This window comes from Blennius ocellaris (genome assembly GCF_963422515.1).
Source record: "Blennius ocellaris genome assembly, chromosome: 16".
Lineage (NCBI taxonomy): Eukaryota > Metazoa > Chordata > Actinopteri > Blenniiformes > Blenniidae > Blennius > Blennius ocellaris.
Window position 1 is genome coordinate 6,831,823 of NC_137665.1, and position 26,787 is coordinate 6,858,609.

A 26,787-nucleotide genomic window follows, 5' to 3' on the forward strand; every position below is an offset into this window, starting at 1 on the left:
CCACACTCCGAGCAGGAAACACACACCATGTAGCCTCGTCGCCCAGCTGATAAGTGAAGCAGAGAACCTGGAGTGAGACGTATAATCATACAAATCTGTAAGCAAGCTCAAGTTTTGAAAAATGAATGACTTGATACAATTGTAGGACAGTATTGTAGCCGGCTGGGTGAACTTTTTTTTTTAACAAAGATTCACTCAGAAATCGTTCTCAGAAATGTATGATTTTAATGAGTTTTGCACATTTTTTTTTTAAATCAATAACGTTCAATTGTGCCATCATATAATTTTTTTTCATGGAATAAAAATATGATATAGTCAGCAAAGACGATAACATTTTGGCTTTCAGTCAGTGCAGTCAGCATTCTGAAACAGTGAAGTTCAACATCATAAAATATTAGTGAATTTCTGTACCATCACTGGCTACAGTCACGTCAACGTTACAGTACAAACTGTCAACATAGATGTTCTGCTGCTGGCCTCTGTTTTCGATATTTTAGTTAATCTTTTCATTATTGTACTTTTATGGTTGTTGATAAATATTATTATCCCCTTGCTCTTCCATTCAAGGGCTGCAGGCTGTGCTTGTCATGGTTTAAGATTCTTTGTTATTTCACCCTGTGTTTATTTTTGTTATTTCATCATATAATTAGCACATAGCAAATAGAAGAGCCTGCTGATCAAGTTCTGGTTGATCAGCATTATGCCATTGATCTCTCAGGTAATCGATGAACACTGTCCTTGCCAAAGAAATGAATAATGAGATAAACATGTGGTGCTGGGCTGGGCTTGGTCCAGTGAAGGGAAACCGTCTGGGACAGCAGGCAGGACGACATCACCTCCAACAAAAGAGGGTCTGTGTGGCTAAGAATGTTTCTATCGCACTCATCACATTCCTGTCATTCCTTACGATTCAGACGTTGCTGCTAAACTGACTTCTCTTGTCCGTGTCTCGTGGGAACGCAACCGACGGCAGGAGTCTGGTCGATACAGCTTCTATTTCTGAAGCGACTGTCAGCAGATGATAATGCAGAGACCCTCCACCAGTATGAAACGTGATCCGACCACGCGGGCGTCTGCCGCGGCGCGTGGATGTTGAATCCACAGCGAATTGGAGCGTTTTTTTTTTTTTTTTTTAAACCGGGTATCTATGTTTGCGTGTTAATAGTGACACGCCTTCAGTCTGGTTGGAAACGAACCGGGGGCTCCATGCTGTCGGTGGGCTGAAGACCGGCTCGTCTAACACAGTCCGGAGGGCGAATGAATGGTTTCTGTTTGTTCCCATCTGTCCGAGCTAAATTCCAGTTTACATCCTAGGCGATCCCGGTTGATTCGTACCTCTTGATGCGAGAAGGACGTTTCGGTCCAGATGTGCAGAATGACAGAGGTTAATGTCAGACTTACCTACACAATGGGGGGAAAGTAATGGATCCTGTCCTCTCTCTACTGACGGTGAGCGTTAGACACGAACGAATGTGGCAGGGAAACACAGAGTGACGGTTTCACCAGCAGACCTCTCTCCACTCAATCTCGGCTCGACCAGCATCATCATCATCATCATCATCATCGTCGTCGTGTGTTCACCTCTTCCGGGCTGCTATACAGCGCCTCCTAGCAACAGCACGCGGGCCGCGTCCCAATAAGCTCCTCACCTGTTTGGAACAGCCCCCACACGACGCACAACAAATCTCTTATTTCTGTCTCTAAAACCTTTAATTTAGTCTGAGCATCATGGATTTGGCCTACACAGGACATTCTTAATGATATAAATATGGAATGAATAAAAAAACAAAACAAAACAAAACAAAAAACAAATATCTCTCTTTGTTTGAGATTTTTTTTTGTTTTATTTTATTTTATGATTTTTATTTGTTTGATTTAATTTTTATGACCATGTTTGGTTTTTTTTAATGGCATGTCATGTTGGAACAGGAAGGGGCTATCTCAAATCTGTTTCCTCAAAGTTGGGAGCGTGAAATTTCCCAAAATATCTCCGTTTTCAGAAAAAACAACAACAAAAAAAAAAAGCCAACACATCCATATACTGTACATGTATGACTCAATACCGTAAAGCATGTACTTGAACCAAGGATATTTTTTAAATCATAATTGGAAAGAAAATCTATTATAAATATATTATTTGGAGTTATATGTCTCTTACAAGTGACTGTTTATTTATTAATATATTTATACAAGGATTTCAGTCTCCTGTTCTGGGACCAACACTACATTGTCTGAGTGACATCTGAACAATTATAAACCGGAAAAACCAGTCTCTTGTCTTTTGTGGAGTGGTGGTGATGTGATCACATTGTTTCCCAAGATCATGTGACCACATTGTCTGAGATTGAAGATGGATAGAAGCAGTTGGCTCCTGTGAGTTTATTCTCCATTGTGTTCATTGTTGTTTGTTCACAGTATACGGAGTTTATAAATACATTAACCTAATCCCTCTGAGTCACACATACTGTATAGGACATAATTACTCATAATTACTCACAGAATTATTCAATTATTCAAAACACCTAAAGTCAATGAGTGATTAAATAAATACTATGCTGACATCTGAGACTTTGAATTGTGAAATATATTCTGAAGAGAGTCTCTCCAGACATATATTTTGCAGAAAAAAAGACAGAATCAAAACAAAACCCCACTATATTTCAATGCCGATTCATTGTTTTGAGATCAACTAAATTAATGTTGCATTATGGTGTAAAGGTGAGTACCGAAGCATTGGTCTTATAGGTTTTACTACGCAGAAGTACAGCGTTTTGGTTTGCCTCTTTCGGTTGCTCAGTCTGGCGGTGTCTGACTCATTCACGCTGTGATGGAATGGTTCACTATCTGTCGGTTAAGATAAACAGCAGGTCCAATGAACTTATCATGGAAAACATGGATTGATGTATGGATGGATGATCATAAACACGTGCAGCCAAAGTGCTGTCCAAGGTGCTGATTCTGGGACCATAGATAGAGGATGAGGGAGCTATCTGAGATACCGTGACAACAATATAACTTAACATAATCCAATTTTGTTCATGGACTGAAGTTCATTTATTGCTTCATAAGAGTTCTGATTCAACTCATTGTCTAATGTTTTTTTTTTTAGGTCACAGGCTCTGCTGTTCCTGGCATGGTGAGTTCTTTTTAGCACTTTTTGTCTGTGTGAAACATTTTATTTACTGTTTGACTTGAACCTGAGTTTTAGTATATACATATTATTTGTGATATAAACACATTTAAAAAAAAATATTTAGCAATTTATTTTTATTTCAAAATGCCCAAATTGACAATAAAATCTGCATTTTTCTTAAATAGAAACCTGTCTTGTTTCATAGAATAAATATACATATTTCTTTAACAGAACTCCGCCTGGCTTTAATTACAACATATGTTGACTTCCTCTCATTCCTCCCTGTATTTCTGCAGCCTTTTTTAGGGTTTTTTCGGAGGAACATGACCGGTCGAAGGTGTACTATCGAACTCACCATGTTACTTTGTATGCACGTCTGTTGTCTTCCGGTATCTTCTTCTTGAGCGACTGTACCTCAACCAATGAGATAAGCGAGATTCTGTGTTGTCAATCTCGTGTGTGAGTATGCTGTCAGCTCATTGGTCACAGAGCAGGAGAGGCAGCTGAATAAGTTTACCGTAAGTTTTGATATAAAGCACCCTGCTTGTCATAAATTACATTGACATTCCGCCCAATTGACCTATTTTGGTTTACGTCAGGCGGGGAAAAAATACATTGGACTGGTTTGTGGTACATGCAACTTCCTGATTTGGGTTGGTTTTTATTGGAATGGGCGGGTTCTAAGATGTGATTGGGCTGGAAACTGTCAATCTGATCTGGCAACACAGGACGCGGGACGATTCCGTTTTTCAAGAGACGGTTGGCAACCTTAACGCCAAGTTTTAGACCAAGATCCTCTTTGCTGAGAGAGGAAGAGAAGCGAAGCGCTCATGTGAATGATTCACGTTTACAAGGACACCTCCAGCGAGCGACTTCCACCACGTAAGTACGCGGACATTGTGTCGCCCACCACCATATAAGCTGTCTTTACGAGCGTTATTCCTAAACTTGTACAACTTTTCTGACATCTCTGAAGTCATGTGCACGCTGTGTTAATCTATTTCTATATGCGTGACTTTAAGTGGTCGTCCTGCTGTTTATGACAATAGTTATTATAAAAGCTTGGATTGTGTTATTAACTCGTAGCCTACAGTCCGTAGTGGCTATTATTTTAAATCATAGCCAATGCTATGGCCAAACACAAACCCTGGATTGCCGAGCGGGAGGAGGATTCCTTCCTCTGCACTTCCGCTTTGGTTTGAAGCAGCTGATCCACTTACACTGTTATTATATATATATATATATATATATATATTTTTTACTTTTTTATTAATTCATTGTACAAACCTTCTCTTGTTACAAGAAGTCGCATTTTCGAAAAGTGGGTGTTTGATTAGGATAACGATGTCTGCTTACTCTTGTCTTAAATACAGCGGAGTAACTCAGAATGAACGAATATGTTTTAATGTCACTCTCACACGGTCGAATCGTAGTGACTACATGTATCGTTCAGCCATTGAGGCCATAAACCGTCGTCTGTTTAGCCCAAAGGTCGCAATTACTGTGCATGCAAAGTCTAAATAAGCGTTGCAGACAAACGCCCACCAGGTGGCGCATCAGTTAAAACGAGTTATCCTCATTCGTCTGGTGAATTATTTATTATTTTATAGATATTTGAAATGTTCTCCTTCAGCCACTGAAATGTGATACAAACAAGTAACTGCAGTACTGACAGGATTACCAGTAAAACAGTACTTCAGTTAAATGATCATACCGACGTTAGGAGTGTAAACATGTTACAAATAGAATTGTGGTCAATACTTTTACTAACAAAGTTTAAGCGGCCATAAATGTACCTTGCAGTGTTGGTGCGCCTGTCTTCTTGTAAGTTTATAGTGTGTTACCGACAGTATTTACTAATCAGTTTTCACTTTGGCTGGCATATTGTCTATAATCAAAATGTGTACCATCGGAAATCTCCAGTTGGGTTTGTCGCTGCAATTCTCCCTACTACCCCCACTTTTCCTTACAGACCTGTAATTTCCAAATTTTAAACAGTATCATATTTATTGAGTAGAGGAAATTTGTTACTACAGTTAGCTTTTTGAGAAGGTGGAATTAAAGCATTAGTCAGCATGATGGGATAAACTCAAAGCACTGTGAGCTGTTTTCCTATTGTGAGAGGCCAAATTGTCAGATAATGAGATTATTAGCAGTGTGATTAGTCTTGATCTGCATTTGATTGTTAGGGGCATTGTTTGCTTGATTTAATATGATTAATTCAGTGAAAGTGATAGGGCCGTTCTTTTTGCAGTGTAAAAGAAATGTTTCATAAGATTGATTATATCTCTAAGCTTCTCCAGCGTTGTGATCCAAAATATTATTCTCCCGATAACTTCGATGTTTTTCCACATTTAGCACTTATAATATCTAGCTGCAATGCTGATGTGTAAGCAACTGGACCGACGATATCTGAAGGCATTTTGCCTTCACCTCTTACCCTCAAATGGTACAGTTACAAAATGGTTATTACATGCTGAAGCAAATAAAAGTGTCAGTCATGATTAATCACTCATATGATGAGCCATTTGATAAACTCGCCATATGTGGCTACTATCACTGTTTAATGATCCTCATCGGGGTTTTCAAGGAACAGAACTATTCATCAATTTGTAAAAGACCTCAGATGAATTTGATATCAACCGGAGTTGAAGAGCTGTTGTTCAATGCAAAGTTAAAACTTTGCTTCAGACTTTTTCAAGGATTGTTGTGAGTATATATAAACTGGAATCAATAATTGATATAGTATACTGCTTATACGTCTCTGATTCTGTTGCCACATGCTGTGGGTCTTCTGGTTTAATAGTAGTTGACCTCCAAAGCTGTGAATTGATTTTCTTCAAGTTTGGAGATATGAAATGATTTTTTGCTGTTGTAAAAAACTCTCTAGAAAAAAGGACATTTTAGTATTGCTCATGAAAACAACTTTTTACCTACATATAAATACTCGTAAACTATTTGCTCGTTTATCTGTATAAAATATGATCTATATTATTCAAAACACATTTATTAGACAAAATGTTATCTTTTAAAAGTGGACTATTTGTTTTATAGTAACGTAGACAGAAAACATTTTTCTTTAATTAAAATATGATAATAATTCGTTTTTTTTAAACAGTTATTGCCGGGCATTATTCTAAATATTTATTAATGTCCTTATAGTATGATATATAATCAATATAGGACATTTTTCTGTTGCCATGATCTGAAAAACGACAGCTGTATTTTCTAAAATGTTTGTTCTTATGCTTAAGCATTTTAAAGATGAATATTTAAATGTGCACATGGAGGATATTGTCTGCGGTTCTTCCCAGGATGCGGCTGAGGAGTCCGGCGCGCCGCGCGCGACGCCGCAGCGCCGCTCGCTCGCTCTCCTCCAATAGATTTGAAGCTCGCGCTCCGGCCGACAATGGAGGCTTGGGAGTGGGAGGACCAGAATCGGCAGCGATCCTTCTGGCTTTGTTACTCCGGGAAGCCATTTTGGAAAGCTGTTAGTGGTGCACTGGCGTATCAGTCACTACCTGCTCGCAAACTTTCCTGTTTGTTTTTCTTTGGGTTTTTGTTGATGTTTTTTTGTGGTCACTCGTCAGTGGGAATCGCGCACGGGACGCAGTGCGTCCGCAGTAATAAATAACCTTTTGGCGGCGCGTGCGTCGCGATGCCGACACAAGTTTGCGCATCTTCCGCGGTAGTCATGTGTGGATCATGATCCTTGGGATTACGCTCTTAAAAAGAAAAATAACATACATGGGACTCGGGCAAGTTGGCGTCCTGCAACCAATAACCTCGTCTGTGTTGTAATCGCACGATGTGTGTGTTGTGAATGTTTGCGCGTGTGTGTTTGCATTGTGTTGGGATCTATTTTGGTTTTGCTGAGCTCCTTTACCAACAGCTGTTGTGCACAGTCTCGGGCCTTATTTTGCACGGTTGTTTCAACATATATCTGGGAATATGTGCCATTAAACGCATAATCTGTTGTCGGTATTAGTCGGTTTCTCCCCGCGTATTGTTAAATACGCATTTACTGTAATAAATAGTAATAGTGCGTCGTTACACAATCCTGTAAGTCAGTGCTTCGGTGGGTGACGGCGCAGTCTAAATACATCCAGACTCTAATTTTAGCACAGGGGCAACGTGAGAATGTATCCCGGCTTATATGTCACTCTGGCCGGACACTTTGCAGTTCCAATTCAAAGCAAACGCGTGTTTGAAAGGCGTCGGTTGTCTGTACGTGGAGCACTCAGCTGTTTGCCCCGTTCGTCGCAGGTAGTTTGCGTAAAATGAGGCATCAAAACACTGGTGTGATGTGAGGTGAAACACAGCACCGTGGCAGAGATCACACTCCGTGTGCTCCCCTTGTTGACTGTGTGTGTTTGTGTGTTTCTCCGAGGTGTTTAACTGTTCAATCTGTCTCTTGAATGATGGGCTTAAGAATTTAATGTCACATTGTTGCGGCAAAGATTTAGTAGCATCTTAAAGTAAATGTCTCTCTGATGGTTTAAAGAAATCCCCGCATTTCGTCTGATTTACACTTCATCCTGCAGTGGTCGGAGTGGATTGGATTGCACTGCAGGAGGGCAGTATTTAATTTAGTGCTCGTGGTCAGTGCTGGCGTGGTAAATCTCTTCACAAGTTGACATTTTGGTTGGAGGAAAAACTAATCCCGGCTGGTTTTAAGAAGTCCCCTTGGCTTTTTGTGTATTTCTTTTCATTCATCTCTCTTTTTGGCGGTCAGACCTGGCTGTGGATTTGACCCTCTGATTAAGATTATGCCTGAAGATTTTGATGGTGGGTGTTGTTAGTAGCCATGTGGTTTTGGTGCCTCCCCTTTGTCGTGTCACTGCTGCTGTGGCTGAGTAAAAGTTTCAGAATGACTTGGAGCTGGTGGGATGCAGCACTCTTTAACAGCTTTCTGAATTCTGGAAAAACCCTAAATGCACACATTATTTTCATGCTTCTCGAAGTTTTCCAGGTGTTATTGTAAATGTGTCCCACATTGCAAGACACTGACGCTTTGCCAAAAACCTTGAAACATTAAAAACCATCATTATTCCACAAGTCAATCTTATAGCAGATTTAACTACATTTTCCACACAGATGAGCAAGTACTCCACATCTTGATGATAAGCTACATTTAGTTTAGTTTGTGTACCTCATAATAAACCACCAACTGACTTTTGAGGACGGCATGGTCATATTTGCACAGCTCGCTCACACACAGAGCAGGTTTCACGACAAGAAGCTCAGCCCTCAGGCCAGTTGCTTCCCGCCCATTGCCTAAAAATCTGCCCCACCCCTTGCTGCTTTACTGGGTTTCGGACTACAGCGCTCACTCGAGCAGTTGCTATAAGGAGTAGCTGTCCTGGCGAGGAGTGTGCTCACTACAAAGGGAAAGAGGATCCCTGTTTCTACCAGCACCACTTTTTTTGTTCAGAACCAGAGAAAAGGAGACTTCTCCTTGATTGCAGCTTCTCTGTGTCTCTGTCAACGATCAGCCGGAGTCAGCATGCAGGAAGAGGTTGGCCAACACTCAGGCACAGGCAGAGCCACAGTAGCATTGTTGTGTTCCCGAGGAGAAGGAATGTCCAGCCGCTCTCATTAGGGGCTGCTCTCACTGGCCTTTCTGACGTGGTGTCACAGCATAGCACGAACTGGCGGTTGCGTTTTCTTGGAGAGCAGCCCGGTGAATACTGCTGGGATTGAACCGAGGAGAGCCAGGGATTCGCCAGCACTGGCCTATTTTTAATGTGGAGCTAGAGCATCGGATCTGTTCTCGAAATGCAGTTAGATGGTGGCACAACACGAGACTGGCTGTTGGTGGGACTGATTTATCTGTGAAGAGACAGATTGAATGAGCGTGTGTGTTTGTGTGTAGATGTTTGTAGTTTTTATCCTCCGCCACCATGTCGGCTTTGCCTCAAAGTGTCTTGTCCCCTTGTATTGAACTGTTGCAGTCTGAAAGAGAAAGCGAACGAAGAATGACCATGGATTTCTCCCAGCTGCACACGTATACACCACCGCAGTGTGCGCCGGACAACACTGGCTATACTTACTCTCTCAGGTGAGACCTCAGAGCTGCATACCATGGCTGTCATGTATGACTAGAGGCGATGCGCACAAGATCACAAAGGTTTCGCCACTTTAATACTTTCCAATCACTGTAACTAACAGCTAATGTATTCAGATTTCTTTGATGTTTCTGTCGGTCGACAGCAGTCGAGGTGGTCTTTCTAGCATTAACTTTTGTTCTTATCATGTAATGTAACAAAGAACATCGAGGTGGTTTTCAGTATGTTGCTTCATGCTCATCTCTGCTCGTGTGTTCCTACTGCTTACTTTACCGACTATTAAACTTGTATTTAAAAAAAAAAAAAGCTTTATATGCAAATATAGCTCAAGATGATTGATAATCTGAAAGCGTTCTTGCTTGAAGAGATTTCATAACTCTGTAGCTCTTTTTGCTAAAATATCCTGTGGTTGTGGCTTCGATGAGTCAGCCTCATGATTCTGTTGGCACTTGCTTTTGGAAAACCCTGTAGAGTAAAATCAGAACATGTGTCCTATGTTCTACTGCTCCTATACTGTGGACTCAAGATGTGTGAAACAACTTTTTGTGTCTTGAGAAGTCACAGGTGTTATCTTTCCTTTCCCTTTGTGGTGTTTATTCATGCATTTCTTTTTCTTTTCTTTTTTTTTTTGATCGTTCCCTGTCGTCACAGCTTTGGTGTGGGTGTGGTTGACACATAATAGGACGGTCTGTGCATGTGAAGGAATGTTGTTGCCTTCATTACTGTCACTGTTGATGTCGGCTGACATCAGTCGAGAGCAAAGCCTTTGGGCGTGTTGGTCCAAGCGCGATAAATCACCTCGCTCCCAGCAAGTTACTTTCTGACTTTAGAGAAAGGTAAAGCAGTGGCTTCACAGTGGCCTCCCACATTTCAAGTAAAAGTATGAAAGTGTCTCGTAAAAAGACAAGTTGGAGCAGAAAAGCGGCGATTATGTTTACGGCTGTGTTTTGACCGCATTGAGAAAAGTGTGGAAAGTTTAGGCTACAACACTTTTCAGTGTTATTTTGTATCAAGAAAATTGGATTTAGCTGCATTCTGTTTTTTTATGCATCGGTATTTTTGAAGGCAGAAATATCAAAGCTTTTAATTTGCCGTTAATATTCAGGTGACGTGTGACAACCTGCAGGTGAGGTCGTAACATAATCTAAAAGACAAATGTTGTCGGGTGTTCTCGGGTCGGCTACGTTACACTCCGGCATTGCGGAATACAGTCTCCATTTAAAAAAAAGACGGAGGCAAAGTGAGTTCGGATGCGTAAAAGCTTGTTTGACACCTCACAGGAACCTGCCAGGCAGACTGAAAGGCTGGAACAAGCTAATCGTGTTCCTTTGAATGCAGTCAGCTGAGAAGCTATTAATGAACCTCACGGTCACAACCGTGGCCCTGATCCCAGGATTAGACTAATAGTTTCTGCTTCTTGACTAACTAGTCGGGATATCCGTGGTTTTTATTAGCCTGTGCACCCCTGAGTGGCCGATGAATCTCAACTCTCCTGAGAAACCAGCTTGATTAAAAGTACGTGCTCTAACCCAAAGCTGCTGCATGCTTTTGTTTTTAGCTTCAACTTCACATAAATATAGCATCAGCTCTTGGGTGCAAAGGGGGGGGGGGGGGGGGGGGGGGGGGTACATTGTCAAAGCTGTTGCCGATTGTGCTCAGACTTCAGATGGTTTGTCGTGTGCGGTGTGTGAATGTGAGGAGGGCAGTGCAGAGCCAGACGGGGTCAGGTGACGGAGACCGTTGGCCCATCTGTTGTTGCGACTCAAAAGGGGCAGAGACAAGTTTTGTAACGTTGAATACAAAGAGTGAGAGGTGGTCTGCCATCGAGTGCTGTTGTCGCGCACACTTTGCTTTTCAGAGCCGCAGGGCTTTCTAACCATCCAGTCACGGTCGAGATTCACTAACAGCTATCTTAAGTGATGAGGCACTCGCTTTTTTGCACATTTATTACAGTTTTTTTAGCTGTAAAATCAAAACATTATTTGTTATCTGTCAAGTGTGTATCTTGCCTTCACCCAGTCAGCAGGATGAAACGGATTGGAATATGGATGGATAATTGGATGATCATAGATTAGTTAAATTAGTTTAATTGCAATGACTAATTCAAAATCTAAATGCATAAATATTCATCTATTACTGATATTGTATTTTTGAGTTTTGTTGACAACTGGGTGATATTTATGTGTTTATGACAATAGTAAACACATTCTATACTATGATGTGTTCACTGGTCACAACTCTGTGTTCCCTTGTTTGGTGCTGAAAGAGAATTTTATGTTACTATAATTCAAATGTGTGACTACATTGTTTTCCACTGCAGTAAATCCGGACAGTCATTTATTATACCCCGTAGCTCAGAAAGTGGCTGCACCATGTACAGAAAAGTGGTGTGACCCCACTCCTGAACTCATGAAAGCAGGTGTGTGTGTGTGGAGAACATCGGCTGTCACCTTCATATTTTATGATGGTGAAAGTGGGTCAGTGGAGCTCGGGCCTCTGGTTGAAGTTGTTTTTCAAGTGATAGTTGAGCTGTGAAAAAGGAAGCAGGCGATGGCGACCGAATTATCCAATACTGCATCAGGTATACTGACTGATAATCACTGTGAATGACTGCTGGATTGAATTGGCCTCATGTTCATGCAAAGATTTATTTAAATGCAAATATATATATATATATATATATATATATATATATATGGTCGCAGTGTGTTTTCACCGTCTCACCTTCATGATGTGCAGCAATCCTGGGATGTAACTAATAACAAGCTGCAGTTACTCAGTGGCGGAACAGTTGTCGTCCGTGTTGCCGTCGCAGTTGTTTTGACATGTGGTCCGAGTGTGTTTCAGTATACAAACCACTGGTTCAAGAGCCGAGCAAATGATAGCAGCTGGATTTCAGCGTGTCTGTCTTCCTGTGTCTCACAATTGCCATTTGTTCGTGTTTCAACTGACCTTCCTGTAGTTGTTCTGCACGCACAGCTTGTAATACAGTTGGAATTGAACAAATTATTTGTTGAGGTGTTTTATACGCCTACAGTAAAGAAAAAAAAGAAAATCAGGCTTGTTTTGATTTTTGTTTGTGACAGCATCTGTCATTAGAAGTGGTGCATATCCAGTCCCCTGCTAATGATCGCGGCCTCTCTCAAGCCAGGGAGCTGTTTATACGGGCCACTGTAGCAACTGCCGCAACATGAAACATACACTAAAGTGCGTGATAGAGTGATAGTGACGGACACCAGCAGAGAGCAGGCCAGAAGGGAAGTGTTGTCTGTGGGAGAGGAAAAGAGGGCGGATTGGAACGATCCTAATCGCAGTGCCAACTCCGACCCACCGAGAGATGTTTGATGGAAATTTGAAGACTCCCTGCATGGTCCGAGAGTCCCAGTTATGTGCCTCTTGTAAACATAGGCTGGTTTCGCCTCTGTAAAGGAATGCAGGAAGATATAGTGTGCTCCATATCTGCTCTGGTTAGAACCTGGTCTTTTAGTAGTGCAGGGAGGAGATAAAAATGATTTGTTGGGAATGAATAACAAAATACTCAGTATGTCTCAGCCAAATGACATCCCAAGTCTGTAAAATGATTTTTTTTGGTTTTTTTGCTGGCACAGATCTAACCCAGAAGCATTAATATTCAGTGTCGTTGCCTGTTAGAGCTCGCAATATTGTCATTCGGTGTTCTACGAGGAACAGCGTAATTCATTTTGTTCCGACTAAACTCATTTTCAGATGAAAGAGTCGCTGATGGAAAATATCTTTATGATGGACTCCCAGGTTTTTCACACACACACAGGTGTAGTTCCTTTAATCTTTGCCAGACTTAACCAGTGTGAAGCAAGTTTGAGTTATAATTTTCACTTCCTTTAGTAATATCACTATAAACGTTTCAACCTTTCCTGTGAAAGTAGAAGAAGTTCTCAAAAAATCTTATGTAACTACAATTGTGGTTTTGAAGCTGAGGCTTACAAGCCACATGGTCTTGAGTGTGTGTGTGTGTGTGTGTGTGTGTGTGTGTGTGTGTGTGTGTGTGTGTGTGTGTGTGTGTGTGTGTGTGTGTGTGTGTGTGTGTGTGTGTGTGTGTGTGTGTGTGTGTGTGTGTGTGTCAATTGGGGACAAAAATGAGCTGCCAAAATACAGTATACTGAGTTCAGTCAGGACACGAGGGGAGGTTTTACTTTTTATTGCGGCAACATGTGTTTTAGTTCAGCGACGTAACTCACACACTGTTGACTGTTCATGCATTTGCAGCGCTCAGATATACACTTTTGTGAATACATAAACATTTAAATTTCACCCGGTGCAAATTGTTTTGGATGAAACTGTGGCGGTCACAGTGTTTTTCCTGTTAAAAAAAACAACTAAGTATACACTTATAGAGTTAAATATACATATAGGGAGAGGATCAGATCATTGTCCCTGCTGGACGACTTCATGCGATGTGGCCTTGTGTGTGCATCGTTTCTGCTTTTTGATGGGATTACAGTGTGTAACCAAGGTTGTATGTGGGTGGTTGGCAGGTTCCTCAAGTTGCAGGAGACCAAGCATGATGCTGGTGTAGTAGTTTGACCGCAGGCTCGTGTCACGGGAGTTGCCTTTTTTTTCACACTGAGGAATTCGTCTCCTGTCTCTCAGGATGGATCTGAAAGAAACGATGACGAGCAGGTTTTGCTCCAGTTATTTCGGATGCTGCCGTGAAGTTTGCAGTGCCATGACGGAAAAAAAACCTTCTCTCTGCCTCCGGAGTGTGTTCTCTCGTAATGAACCAGACTCTGAAGAGCCAGTGCTTCACCTCCCTGGGCACATACTTTACCCACTGATACAAATTCAGTCATTGTTTTGTTTTTACTCCTGGATGAATTCCTGGCATCCAGCCATGATGTCTGAATACTGTCTGGAAGAACTGTTGTCACGTCATGTGTGCATATCCTCATCAAGAAATGTACTTGATTATATGTTTGTAGACATTTTCTGAACTTCATTTATTGAGTTATGATTATTAGAAATCAGTAGACTTTCACTGTTTTCACCTAGATTGTAGCTCTCATCTTGGGTTATTACTCAGTAACTACTTCACAAGAGGCCGCACGTAGAACAGAAGCATGTGAAAAGTAGAGTTGCATCAGACCAGATTCAGAGCATAGTTGTGAGCATCGTAAGGAAGTTTGGCTGTGCCCACTGAGTGTGGGAAGAGAATCAAAGCTGCAGAGTTATGTAAGGAGAGATTCCAGGAAGCTGAATGTCCGGATGGTAGTGGTCTATATACCTTTATGTTTGTCCCCCATTGGAGCCTTCTTCACTCATTTTGAAAACACTGACTCCATCGCTATTTATAACGCGAAAGTGGGCCAGTAGAGCTGCCTGAGAGACGGATCAATTTGGACAATCTGAACAAGAGATTCTCATTCTGTGTATTTTAACAGTTGCTAGCATCCCAGCAATTTGTGATGTCGATGACTGACTGGTGGTTATGCTGTTGCAGCCGAGACCACGGACATTCAAGTAGCTTCAAACCTTATCAATGTTAGTTTTGGCCAATGTTTACTACTTCTACTTCTACTACTAAATCAGTACTGTACATGCTTATGTTTTGTATTGTATTGAAAAATACATGCACACATTTGTATAATTTAGACACTGAATACAGTGCTTTTGTTTACACATTTGGTATTAGCTTATGATTTTTTTTTTATCTGAAAAGAGAGGTTGGCCAATAGTCCGATTGAAATATGAACATGAATACTTATAAAAACAGTTTAGATGCATTTTTTTTGTACATTTTTCCGCTCATAGAATCACATTCGCAAATATTGGATTCTATTCACGCTGGAGCAAATATGAAAAGGTGTTTTACTTTTAATGAGGAAGGTGGTACCTGAAATCAATGAAATCAAATGAAAGAGGATTCTTTCTCTAAACAGTGCATGTAATCGTAATAGAATTCCTCAGTAAATGTTGACTTTCTGGACTCATTTGCTTCATAGCGCCAGAGTGATTCATTGTCTCCAATGTAATAAATGACAAATATTGAGCTCCAGGGTGAGCAGGAAAAGATGCTGCTCAGATCTTGTGTTCAGATACAGATTCAGAATCAGTTGGATCAACAAGCAGGAGGTAGAGTGAGGATGAAAGCACATAATTGGCTCTCACTGGGAGCGTAATCCTCAGGGTTTAGAGCCGAAGCGAGTGCCAGAAAGGAACCTCCACAATGCATGCATGTGTGCAAATCCATGAACAGTAATTCTGATATTGCCAAGTCTGGCTGCTAATGTCTGTCTGGAAATGATGGGCTGGGGTGTCACGTTTCACCAAGTCTGTGCATCATCCGCAGAAACCCTGGGCGTGTGTGTTCATGCCATAAACCAAATTAATTCTGTTTGAATGAAGATGGCTCTTATTTTTCAAGTTTATGTTGAGAGGTGTTATTGTCTCTTCTCCAGTGGAGAGTTAATACTAAAGTTAGAGAGGCAAACAGACCATCGTGGACCGCTGTAAACTTTAAAAGCAATATATATACTTCACCATTTGAAAGAAGGAAGATACATTTGATCAGTACTTGCTTGTCTCTGCACACCAGTTAAGATGTACTAAGCCAATAGATTTTGTAGTGAAATTTTGCAATCGTTGCCCTGTTCCCTGTTAGTCATGGCTGAGTTTGGAGCCGAGTGCCTACTCAGCCAGGTGGGTGTGGCCTTATGACTCACGGCAAAACATTGCAAAGAACAGCCATGGTGTGTTTCCACTTTACGGTTGGCTTTGGATGGCAGTCAGTAGAGCGACATACTTTTGTTTTTCTCCCCTCAACCGAATAACACATTTTATGGATTTATTTATTTATTTTTTAAGAATTTTTTGTTTTACTTTCAGACATACTGAGCCTATTCTGTTGTCCTTTTTTCTCTCCCTTGCGAGTGAGTCACTTCCTGTTAGGAACGCTGCCAGCTGCAAGCAGCACAGCTTCATAAAAGGGCTGTTTGTTTTTATTTCTTTTTAAAAATACGTTTATGATGAAGCAGATCAAATGAAGGATATCCACACTGCCTTTTCAGAGAACTTTTTTTCCTGCAACTTTCTGACTTTTCCCTTCTTTTTTTTTTTTTTCCCCTCCCTTGCCATCCCTCTGGTCTCTCTCAGCTCCAGCTACTCCACAGCAGCACTCGAGTTTGAGCAGCAGCACCAGATCGCTCCCGTGTACGAGTCGCCCAGGATGTCACGACGGAGCCTGCGTCTGCAGGCCGGTGCCGGTCACCATGACAACAAAAGCCAGAGCGATCTCTCCCATAACCACAGCAGCAGCAGCAGCAGCTACACCAGCACCAGCAAAGAGACACGGTGAGACTAACAATGGACACTGGGTATAGCTCTTATATGCTGGCCTTCCATGGAGTGGCAGGATTCATACCTATGTTCATCTGAGCTGCAGCCTGTGGGTCCACCCAACACACACACACACACGCACACGCATACGGTGGTTGCAAGTAGTCAAGTGCCAAATTCTGTTCCATATTTCTGATAATTGCTCCATCTATTCACTGCATCCGGATGAGGTTTTGCCAGGCCTTGTCCACACTTCCTCCAGCTCAGCTGTTTCATAAGATGCCAGCCTTGTGAACAAAGAAGTAGGATGAGTGAGACCCAAATACACCGAGCACTCCCGCTTCATCATATTTCTGTTCATCCGTGCTCTGCGTGTCATTGTATTTGGCCAATCCAGTAGAACCCCACTCGCCCTGTTACCTTTTTCACATCAGTCAAATGTTTTTCAGTGTCATTAAAAAAAAAAAAAAAACCTGAGACAGTTTTGTAATACCTTTTAATATTAATATATTTTAATATTTGCTGTGCCATCTGGACATGAAGGAAAGAGCAGTTAGTCATAGGATAGACTTACAAGGAGGTGTGAGAGCTGGGTTTCAAAGTCTTTTTAGAAGAAGTGTGATTGTATTGTGGGTTCGGTGGATTGATTATATTGTTTGATATACTCATTGTACTGGAATGGCTCTTACATAACCTTCTGGTGCGATAAACATCGTTGTGTCCATACAGGCAATGAGACTCACAGCTTTACCTGCTTCATAAAATTTCAGGGTGCTCCGGAACAGAACGATACAGGCCTCGTCCAGTCCTCTGACTTTATCACTGAGCCAAGCTGCCACCCCAAGGAAAGCCCTTTCCTTCTTAGCTGCCAGCACGCCAATTAACAACAGCAGCAGCATCAGCAACTTTCAGGAAAACATTGCAGAGTGTGATGAATCTCTGCTGACCTCCGCTCTGGACCAGTCCCACCTGCGACAACGAACGGTCACCAACAGGACGTCGTCCTCAACCACTACCACTTGTGTCGATGGACACTTGGGTCAGTCCAAAAATAAAGACTCACAAAATTTCTGTGCTAAAGCAGCGAAATTCAGAAGATATTTGAGCCTTTTAATTTATTTTTACCATGCAACATAAGCTGTTTCATTTGTTTGACTCCTGGTTTTCTTTGCCACCTTGCAGGACAAAGTTCCGGCCACAGTTCATCCGGCGCCAATGGCGGCGCCACCGCATCCAAGTCCCACACCGTACTTGCAAACGGTTACGTCTGCAGAGACTGCTCTTTTCTTTCCCAGAAAAAAATGGATTCCCTAATCACACGGTCTTCATCCTCGTGCTTATTATCGTCATCCTCTCAAGCAGCAGAAACCCACACGGATGCCCTCACCTCCCCATCGTCCCCCTTCACCCGTATATACACCAGAGACAGGAGTCGGAAGAACAAGTCCGGTGAGACGCTCTTGAATACAGGGTCATGATTTAGAGACGGACAGCCGTTTTAGTTTTTTTTTTTTTTAACCGTTGTTGATTGTTGCAAATATGAGCGATTAATCACTCATGGTGTCTCTCCCCAGGTGTTCTGGTGTCGGTGTTTAATAGGTGTACGCACTACAGCAAGCGAGCCTTGGCTCCCATGGTGTGCCTCTTCACTACATTCTTCAGCAGTGTGGTCTGGCTGGGTTCAAAAGTCAAGGGCTCATCTGAAAGAGGTATACGACAAGGACCTTTTTTTTTGTCATGGCATTTTCCGAAGCCACTGTACGGTGTGAGACTTAAAGAGCCCTTGGAGATTTGTGCAGCTCATTTAAAACTTGAGCTTTTGTCCTGCCGTCTCATTAGCTCTCTGTCTAATATTTCACATGCAGTCTTTTCACTTTTTCCTCCTAATGGAACTACCATAGTTGACCAGAAATGCCTTTATTTCGGTATTCAGGGAATTTGTGGAACATTAACCTTACACCTTTGTCATTTATTTTAAGTTTTCTGTCACCCTCCATTAATTACATAATGAACAGTGTATTTATGCCTTGGTGTCTCACCAGGTGTCCTTGCATTTTCGGACTCATTGAGGCAAGCGGCGTCTTCCAGTTGGTCCCAGCTGTGGCTGTTTAAGGCGAACACTCTCCACAGGATGATGGGCTACAAGACTAATGGCTATGAAGGACAAGGTACCTGCTGTTGCTACATGCTCTAAAGGTCTCTTTAGAACATGAAAGCTTTGTCTAGGGATTAATAACTTTCAAAGAAACTCTCATCAAACCCAGTCTCATTTCCTTACTTTTGCTGAAGGCAGAAGAATGCTTTGAATGAAACTAAAAGTTAGTTCAGGGCTTTAGTTGAAATCAGGTTGTCGGCAGATATGTGCATTTGAATAAATACCCTAATCAGAACTATTTTTTTTTTTAGCTTGCACCCACAATTAAGTTTCCAGTATCAGGGTTTGGCCATTTCTGGTTGACATAAAACATTATGCACAACAATAGTCAATAGTGTATGACTTTGAAAACCTGTCTCTATATGTCAACATATAGGCAAGGCAAACTTATTTATAGAGCGGCATTCATAAAAAAAGACAATTTATAATGCTTTATGAAGAAACTAAAGAAGTACATTAAAACAGCATTTACAGGTCAGTGTTAATAGCACTACGTCTGTGTTTTTTTCAAACTGAAATGAAACAAATCCACTTGAAGTCTCCATTATATTTCTTTCTTTTTTAACTGTTGATGTGTGTTTGTGCTTGTGTGTGTGTGTGTGTGTTGCAGCTCACTCGAGTTACTGTGGGAGCTTGAATGTGAAGGATCTGGTGACTGAAGATGCATCATCACAGCTTAATCTCAATGGCTCGCTGTGTAAGCAGACACACGATCCACACGTTCCCTGATTCTGTCTATACTGGTTTTCCTGTGTGTGGCTGTGATTGACAAGAGTTAATGATATGCGTGACCTGTGGCCAGGGCAGCAAGCAGAGGTTGTGTGAACTGCTTTATTGGGCCACCAGCCAGTTGACCTTTAGTGACGTGCAGATGCTCCACTTTCACCCCAAGCCTATTTCAAGATTTAAGTTTAAAACTTGCCACACCGTTTTATCATTCCAGAAGTTAGAAGCGGAAAAACCTGATTGTCCAACCACTGAGTAAAACGTCACCCTAAAATATAACAAACACGATTAGAAATGTGGAAGTGGCAAAGCAACTATAAGATTCTAAGTTTATTTTCATTTAATACGTTGATTTTCTTTCTTTCATTCCGTTTTGTCGGCTTTGATCAGTTGCGGAATTGTCTTGTTTACATTCTCACTGTGATATGTATGAGTTTATTTACTGGTTCTTTGTTGGGGCACACACAGGTGATGACTGTAAAGGGAAGCAGTACTCAGAGACACACACCGTCCTCACCACCACACAGTCCTCCAGGCCTCGCCGCCTGGCGGGGGCGCTGTGGAGCGTCCTAGCTTACGCAGGTCAACCAACACTTCTCTTAACGTTGATGTCACTGTGTAAATGGACTCATACATAGGTGCCATACATCCATAGGTCATTCTTTATGCCGCCATTATTGAGTTGAAATGTTCCCTTCACCTTGTCTTGCAGGTCACTGCCTCCTCCAGCCAGGTTACGGTCTGGTGAGCGCAGGCAAAGCTGTAGGATCTGGAGTTGGGACAGTAGCGCAGAGCCTCCTCTCTGTGATGTGGATGCTGCTTGCGGCCCCTGGTTAGTGTTGTTTTCTTTCCACCACATTTCTCTAGATATGTGCATCTTATTCCTATTCTCACCATGTTTTGCATGACGCATCTGTTTTTCTAGTGAAGGCTGGTAGTTGGCTTCTGTGGATACTGGCGACAGGATGGTACCAGCTGGTGTCTCTCATGTCGGTCCTCAATGTCTTCTTCTTGACACGGTAAGAATCATCCTCCTAATACATGCTTTCTTTTTTTCTGTAAAGTAGTTTAAATGCTCTTGAATGGTTGAAGCAATTATCTTTTTCAATGAGAAACATTAAATCCTCCTACCATTTCTGTATTAGATATATATATATATGGTTTTGTGTTTCAGATGCCTTCCAAAGTTGTGGAAGCTCCTTTGGCTCCTTTTGCCTCTTTTGCTCCTTCTTGGTGAGTTTAAGTGAATCAAAGTCATGAATGAACAAATAAAAGTCTGGAGTAAAACAGTTGATGGAGTCGCTACACTTCTCAGTGAAGTGTAGCAAAATACAGATTACATCAATTCATTATATATTTGCTTGTGAAGTGATGTATATATATTGAAACACAAGTCTGTTTTTTTTATATTTTTAGTTAGTTGAAGAAACCTTTTGATTGACTTTAAATCATGTGTGTTTGTTCAGAGCAGCTACTTTCTATAATTAAGTTTTCGAAATTATGTTTCAAACAATACTTCATGACTGCATCGGAGTTTTACTTAATCCTGAAGAACAATCTGTTAATGCTACAGCTTCACGTCATCAGCTGGATCCACATTTTGAACAATATGCTTGAATAGTTTTGAGTTTTTCTAAAGTTCTCCGATAAGAAAAGTGTGACTTTACAGTTCCTTTTGTGAATAGTGTCTAAACCACAATCTATTGCAGCCCTTTGGTTGTGGGGTCCGTCCACTGCTGCCCTGCTCGCTTACCTTCCGACCATAAACCTCACTGAGTGGCGTCCCGCGTCCCCCGTCGCCTTCTTGTCCAACATGATGCCAGCTCCTGCTGCAGTTCCTGCCTCTCCACCAGAGGCTCCACTGACTCCAACCCCAGCCAGCCCAGTGTCACAGGCATCATCAGTAAGAGAGAAAACAACATCTTACATGATGTTAATTCCATGTATCGCCAGACTTGCCTTTTCATTTTTGCAACTTTTCTTCCTTTCCCCTTTAGTCAATGCTTCCCCCCGTAGCAGATTCTGGTATTGACCTAGAGCGCCTCGCACACGTGGAGCGCCAGCTCGCCCTGTTGTGGGAGCGAGTCCAGCAAGATGACCAGAAGCAGGACGAGCGTCACAGAGACGTCCTGGGTCTCTACAACACTCTGAGCGAGCAGCTCCACACTCGGACCGACAGGGAGAGCCTCGGGCTGTGGGCGTCTTCCCTGCTGGAGCAGAAGATTAGCGTGCTGCGCGGAGAACTGGAGCTGGAAAACACACTCACAGCACAGGTAGGAGGATGAAGATCAACACATACAGGTCAGACGTTACGTTATGGGAGTGAACATTTGCTGGCATTAACATGTCATGAACTTTATCACAGAGAGCAGATCAGCAGAAAAACCAACAGGAGAGTCAGGCGGCGCGGCTGGCTGATTTGGAACTGATGCTCGGTGCTTTGTCTGCCAGAACAGAGGTTCGTACTGCAGGTTGACACCCTTCCAAAGACAAAAACCTTTGAAATAGAACTATAAAGGTTCAAATGCACATTGAGTGAAATTTTACTTTTGTTACCTGACAGATATTTACCATTTTTACTTGATCGCAAAAAAAGTGCCTTCTATTCAAACTTTTACATCAGAAAGAAAATGGTTGATTTTAAAATGAAACATGACAAAACTGAGACGAGAATAGTCCTGCAAAGTAAACAGTAAAAAGATTTTAACCTGATGTGAAGACAAGTGTACCGAAAAGGCTTTTGTTTTTAAAAAAAGATGTGTTTGTATATTTTCATGCACAAATGTGCTGTAGGATCTACAGAAGCAGCAGCAGCTGTTCGAGCATGAGAAGGAGAAACGGGAGAAAGAGATCGTCTCTTCAGCAGCGGACTCGATTCCTGTCAGGTACGAAGACGACACAATGAAAACAGCAAACCTTGACTCGGCGTGTGAACATAGTTTCTGATTCTGTGTAAACAATCTTGTTCAGACGCTGCCCGTTGATAAATACTTTCTGTATTTCTTGAAGTGTGGGTGTGAAGCAGGAGGAGCACGATGCTCTGTTCGCTGAGGTGCGCAGACTGGAGACGGAGCTGGGTAGAGTCCGAGCGGACCTCCAGGGCGTAGCAGGATGCAAGGGCAAGTGTGAGCAGCTGGACACCCTGCAGGAGACGGTAAGTAACACAAATTCTGACTTTCATTTGGGCTTGATAGTTCAAATCAATTTATTTTAGTCTTACTGTGAAGCTCCTGAATAAATTACATTTGATGGATACAAATCCTGACACTGTTTCTATATAAAGATTTTTCAAGCGTCTTCTTGTTTGACGTTCCTGTTGCAGGTTACAGCCCAGGTGTCTGCCCAGATACGCAAAGAGTTGCAGGCTCTGTTCTTTGGCGTTGGTGCATCCGGAGAAGACCAGAAGGAGGTCCCAGAGTCTCTGATCCTCTGGCTGTCTCAGCGTTACGTGACGACACCCGACCTGCAGGCGTCGCTGGCTTCGCTGGAGCTCAGCATCCTCCGAAATATCTCCCTGCAGCTGGAGCAGAACCGAGCGCAGACACGAGATCAAGTCGAGTCTCAAGCCAAGGCCGCTGTTCAGACGGTAACCGGGTCTGTTCACCACGCCTCTGCTGCCGAGGGACTGTCAGAAGAGGTAACGGATACCTGGATCAATATGAATTTCGATCTCGATCACCTGATGTAAACTAACGTTTTACTTGGTTGCCATGTTTTCGAGACACTTATTAACCGGTATCGCCAATGTCGTTTTCGTACCAGCAAGTGAAGCTGATTGTCCAGAATGCCCTGAAGCTCTACTCTCAGGATCGAACCGGCCTGGTGGACTACGCTCTGGAGTCGGGGGGTAAGAGAACCTCCTGTCCTTCCTGGGACTTCATGCAAACCAGCAGTTAACCCGCGATTAAACTACAGGGAGCAGTTAGTAGTAAAGCTGTTCATCCTCTTGGAACACTTGGTTTTATTCTGCTTTCTTGTGCTTTCTATCCGTGAGATGTTTTGCAGGGATTTAATTCATATTTTTTTCAATTTAACTTCACTGCTGCGAGACAGTTTAATTATAAGATATACTGAATAGGTCGTATATGTAGCATTAGTGGGTGTAGGAATTCCCCGGCCGGCTGCTTTGCAGACGATGTTGCAGCCCAGCTGCTGATAGACAAAATCATTTCAACCCATCTGACTCAGAACTGTTCAGCGCTTCTTTTTTCTCCCTTTGCACACTTTGCTTCTGTATAAGAAGCTGCTATTGCTTCAAATCAGTCGACTGACAGAGGTGCTAACTTGTGTGTCACACACTTGTGTCCAGGCTACAGTAGCTGCATTGTTTTGGCATAAAGAAGCATTTCTTCAATCAAGAAACACAAACCATAAATATTGACTATCCCCATTAGGGTTTTTTTTTTCATCTGATGCCATGTATTTGTGATAATTTCATCAAACCTGTCACAAGTGAGAACTTCTTTTGATGTAATACGATGTTTTGGTCGTCTTCAGGCGGCAGCATCCTCAGCACCCGCTGCTCCGAGACGTACGAGACCAAGACGGCCCTCATGAGTCTGTTCGGCCTGCCTCTCTGGTACTTCTCCCAATCGCCACGTGTGGTCATCCAGGTGAGCCGCTCCACAGACAGGAAATCACCGCGACATGTCCTGCATGTCACATCATCGCTATCACTTCTTGTGTGTGAACTTTGTGGAAAAGTGAAGATTTGAGCTCGTCACACTGGCTTATGAAGCGAAACTGTGGGATGTGAACGATTCTCTTCAGGTGGTAACCTCTCTCTCTTCCTCTTTAGCCCGATGTGTATCCAGGTAACTGCTGGGCGTTTAAAGGCTCTCAAGGCTATCTGGTGATCCGGCTGTCCCTGAGAATCCTGCCCACTTCCTTCTGTGTGGAGCACATCCCCAGAGCCCTGTCCCCGACTGGAAACATCACCAGTGCCCCCCGCGACTTCACTGTCTTTGTAAGACGCGCGCTGATGTTAAGCTCAATATCGAGGCATTTTTTTTCAGTCTTGAGACCAAAGATACTGACGATGATGACTGACGTTTAATGTGCAGGGTCTCGATGACGAGTACCAAGAGGAAGGGAAGCTGCTGGGAAAATACACATACGAAGAAGATGGGGAGGCCCTGCAGTCCTTTTCTGTTCAGGTGAGTTCAGAGATGATTCCTCTGTTGTTTTCACGTAAAACGTGCCTCCGGTGTGCTGAACACGTCTCCTCTTCCCTTTTCAGGAGCAGAACGACGAGGCCTTCCAGATCATCGAGGTGCGGGTGCTGTCCAACTGGGGTCACCCAGAATACACCTGCATGTACCGGTTCAGAGTGCACGGAGAGCCCCGCCTTCAGTGACCCTCACCCCGCCAGACACCCCCCCCCCCACCATGTATGACACGTCATCCTGTCTGCCTGTCTGTACATAGCTCTCGCCAGCTTCTTCAAAGCAGAGGGGGAAATACTTTTGTGACGATGTTCTAAGAAAGACATAAAAGACTGAACTTGTGGATTGTTCAAGCATTGTGTTCAGACTGAATCACGAACGTGCGCTTTTGTGTCATTGAGAGAATCATAAGAAAGTGTCTGTTGAGACGATCATGGATAATGAAAGAAAAAGAATTGGAACCACGAAGAAGCTAAAGGTCCCCGTTCCCTTTTTCCTTGGAAGGCCTCTTGCACTGAATGAGCCCCTGAGCAGACAAACACCCCCCCCCCCCCCCCCCCCCCCATCAGCGCGTTCCAACCTCTACAGGAAGGCAGACGCTTGAAATGGAGGGTTACAGACTCATCTCTCCCGTTTCCTCACACTCTGCATCTCAGTCCGACTTGTTTTCTGTCCTTAACCTTTTGTTTGACTTTTGTTTGACTTTTCTCACTAGGATCTAATATTTATAGGAAGGAGGCCACTGCACCTTTTGCCTGAGCTGCTTTCCAGGCATGTTGCTCTCTTCTTTCTTCTGAAATCAAGTCTCCGACAGTGACGCCAGTCGAGCTGCTGAGAAACTCTGCGGGTTGATGCTCACAGTGGGCGTGTACTGGTCACATGTTAGGTCACTGAACACTTGTTTTGGCTTCACACTTTCACATAGCCATAACTTAAGACTTTTTCTTTTCCTTTTTTTTTTTTTTTAATCTTTAACTGAACATGCTGCCTAAGGTCGAGCTCTGAATGTTTCCTCGAGTGGCGGCTACATGCAAGTTTCCTTTAAATACGCAGAAACACTACAAAACCACTGACCTGAGCCCAACGTGACTCAGATAATAAGAAGGCCCCACACGATGTACAGTAGAGGCTCCTGGATTAATGCTAGCATGTGACCCTTCCTGAACTGAACTCTTTCACTTCCACACGCATCAGTGATTCACAAGAGAGAATGTTTTCTATGATCATTTGAGTCCTGTGCCTGGATCTCAATTCACCAAACCAATAATTAAACTGGATGCTATGACTACTCCGACAAGTAGTGTGCTTTCTCCCGTTTTGTTTCTCCCGAGACAAGATCCTGTAACTCCCTCTAGGTCAGTTAAACGTCCTCACTCGGGCTCCGACTATCCTGAAACCCTGAAGGAATGTAATCTGTATATTTCATTGTTGATAGTTGGCCCTTTATAATATCTACTTTTGCCAGTGTTGCTTTATTATGAGAAAAAAAACGACATTGTGTTGTTATTTTCATTATTGTATCACTATTGTTTTTACTGTTACTCATTGTGTTTTTGCTTTTTTTCTTTTTTCTTCCTTCCTGGTTTTGTTTGGGGAGGGTCGTCAATAATGTCAGAGGATGCACTGCAGCAACTTGTTAGACAAATGTTTGTGGCACGGGTCGTCATAATCTGTTTTAAGACGGGGTTGTTTTTAGTCAATCTTGGATGATTATACGGGCAAATCAAAAATATGTGTAAAAATATTTTGTTGACAATTTTTATTTATTAACAAGTCAATTAGTGGCTGCGAGATATGAGTTACTGCTATGTATATTTTGTCATAAGCTGTTCAGTGCATTTTGGAACCATCTTGGGACTTTTTTTTAATGATAAATGGCTATTTTTGTTTAGTCATAAGATGACTTAACTGCTTTGGAATATATTCCAATAAAGACTTTAATTTTGAAGAAAATTTCTGGGTGACCATCATGTCTTAAATTGGTTTAAGAGATCAGATTTATGTTATGCTTCAATGCATTAATATGGGGTGGGTTTTTTTTTTTTTTTTGAATAGTTTTTCATGTATGTAGATTTAAATTGAGATTATGGTGGCTACCATACTTCAGGGAGTACACTTTAATATAGTTAAATCATGTTCTTTAGCATGAAAATACTGTGTTGGTGGTTTTTCCATGGCAACCAGGCAGCGGCAAACATGGCGAAGACGTGGAACAGCTGGAAGATTGTA

General features: G+C 42.4%; 1 protein-coding gene across 4 annotated transcripts; it reads left to right on the forward strand.

Moving 5' to 3' along the window:
• Window positions 1–6,635: 6,635 nt before the first annotated feature.
• Window positions 6,636–26,511, forward strand: sun1b (Sad1 and UNC84 domain containing 1b). 4 transcript variants are annotated; one of them, XM_080511003.1, is made up of 23 exons: window positions 6,636–6,891; window positions 9,088–9,194; window positions 16,330–16,527; window positions 17,283–17,551; window positions 17,695–17,961; window positions 18,087–18,221; window positions 18,555–18,680; window positions 19,278–19,364; window positions 19,862–19,975; window positions 20,106–20,225; window positions 20,319–20,412; window positions 20,568–20,626; window positions 21,103–21,296; window positions 21,391–21,666; window positions 21,759–21,851; window positions 22,187–22,278; window positions 22,403–22,547; window positions 22,716–23,030; window positions 23,156–23,240; window positions 23,891–24,006; window positions 24,192–24,359; window positions 24,457–24,549; window positions 24,633–26,511. In XM_080511003.1, exons 2-23 carry the CDS (start codon window positions 9,112–9,114, stop codon window positions 24,747–24,749), a joined length of 3,246 nt encoding a protein of 1,081 aa, XP_080367129.1. In that variant the 5' UTR covers window positions 6,636–6,891; window positions 9,088–9,111; the 3' UTR covers window positions 24,750–26,511. The 4 variants fall into 4 exon arrangements, with proteins under 4 accessions (XP_080367129.1, XP_080367128.1, XP_080367127.1 ...); XM_080511002.1 differs by lacking the exon at window positions 6,636–6,891 and adding an exon at window positions 6,901–8,651; XM_080511001.1 differs by lacking the exon at window positions 6,636–6,891 and having other exon boundaries at window positions 6,901–9,194.
• Window positions 26,512–26,787: the final 276 nt, after the last annotated feature.

Excerpts from the sequence above, each read along its gene's own strand:
- sun1b (XM_080511001.1), top strand. The coding sequence starts at position 9,037 with ATGTCGGCTTTGCCTCAAAGTGTCTTGTCCCCTTGTATTGAACTGTTG. Across the intron at positions 16,528-17,282 it reads AGCACCAGCAAAGAGACACG|GGTGCTCCGGAACAGAACGA; the intron begins GTGAGACTAACA and ends ATAAAATTTCAG. Across the intron at positions 21,667-21,758 it reads AAAACACACTCACAGCACAG|AGAGCAGATCAGCAGAAAAA; the intron begins GTAGGAGGATGA and ends ACTTTATCACAG.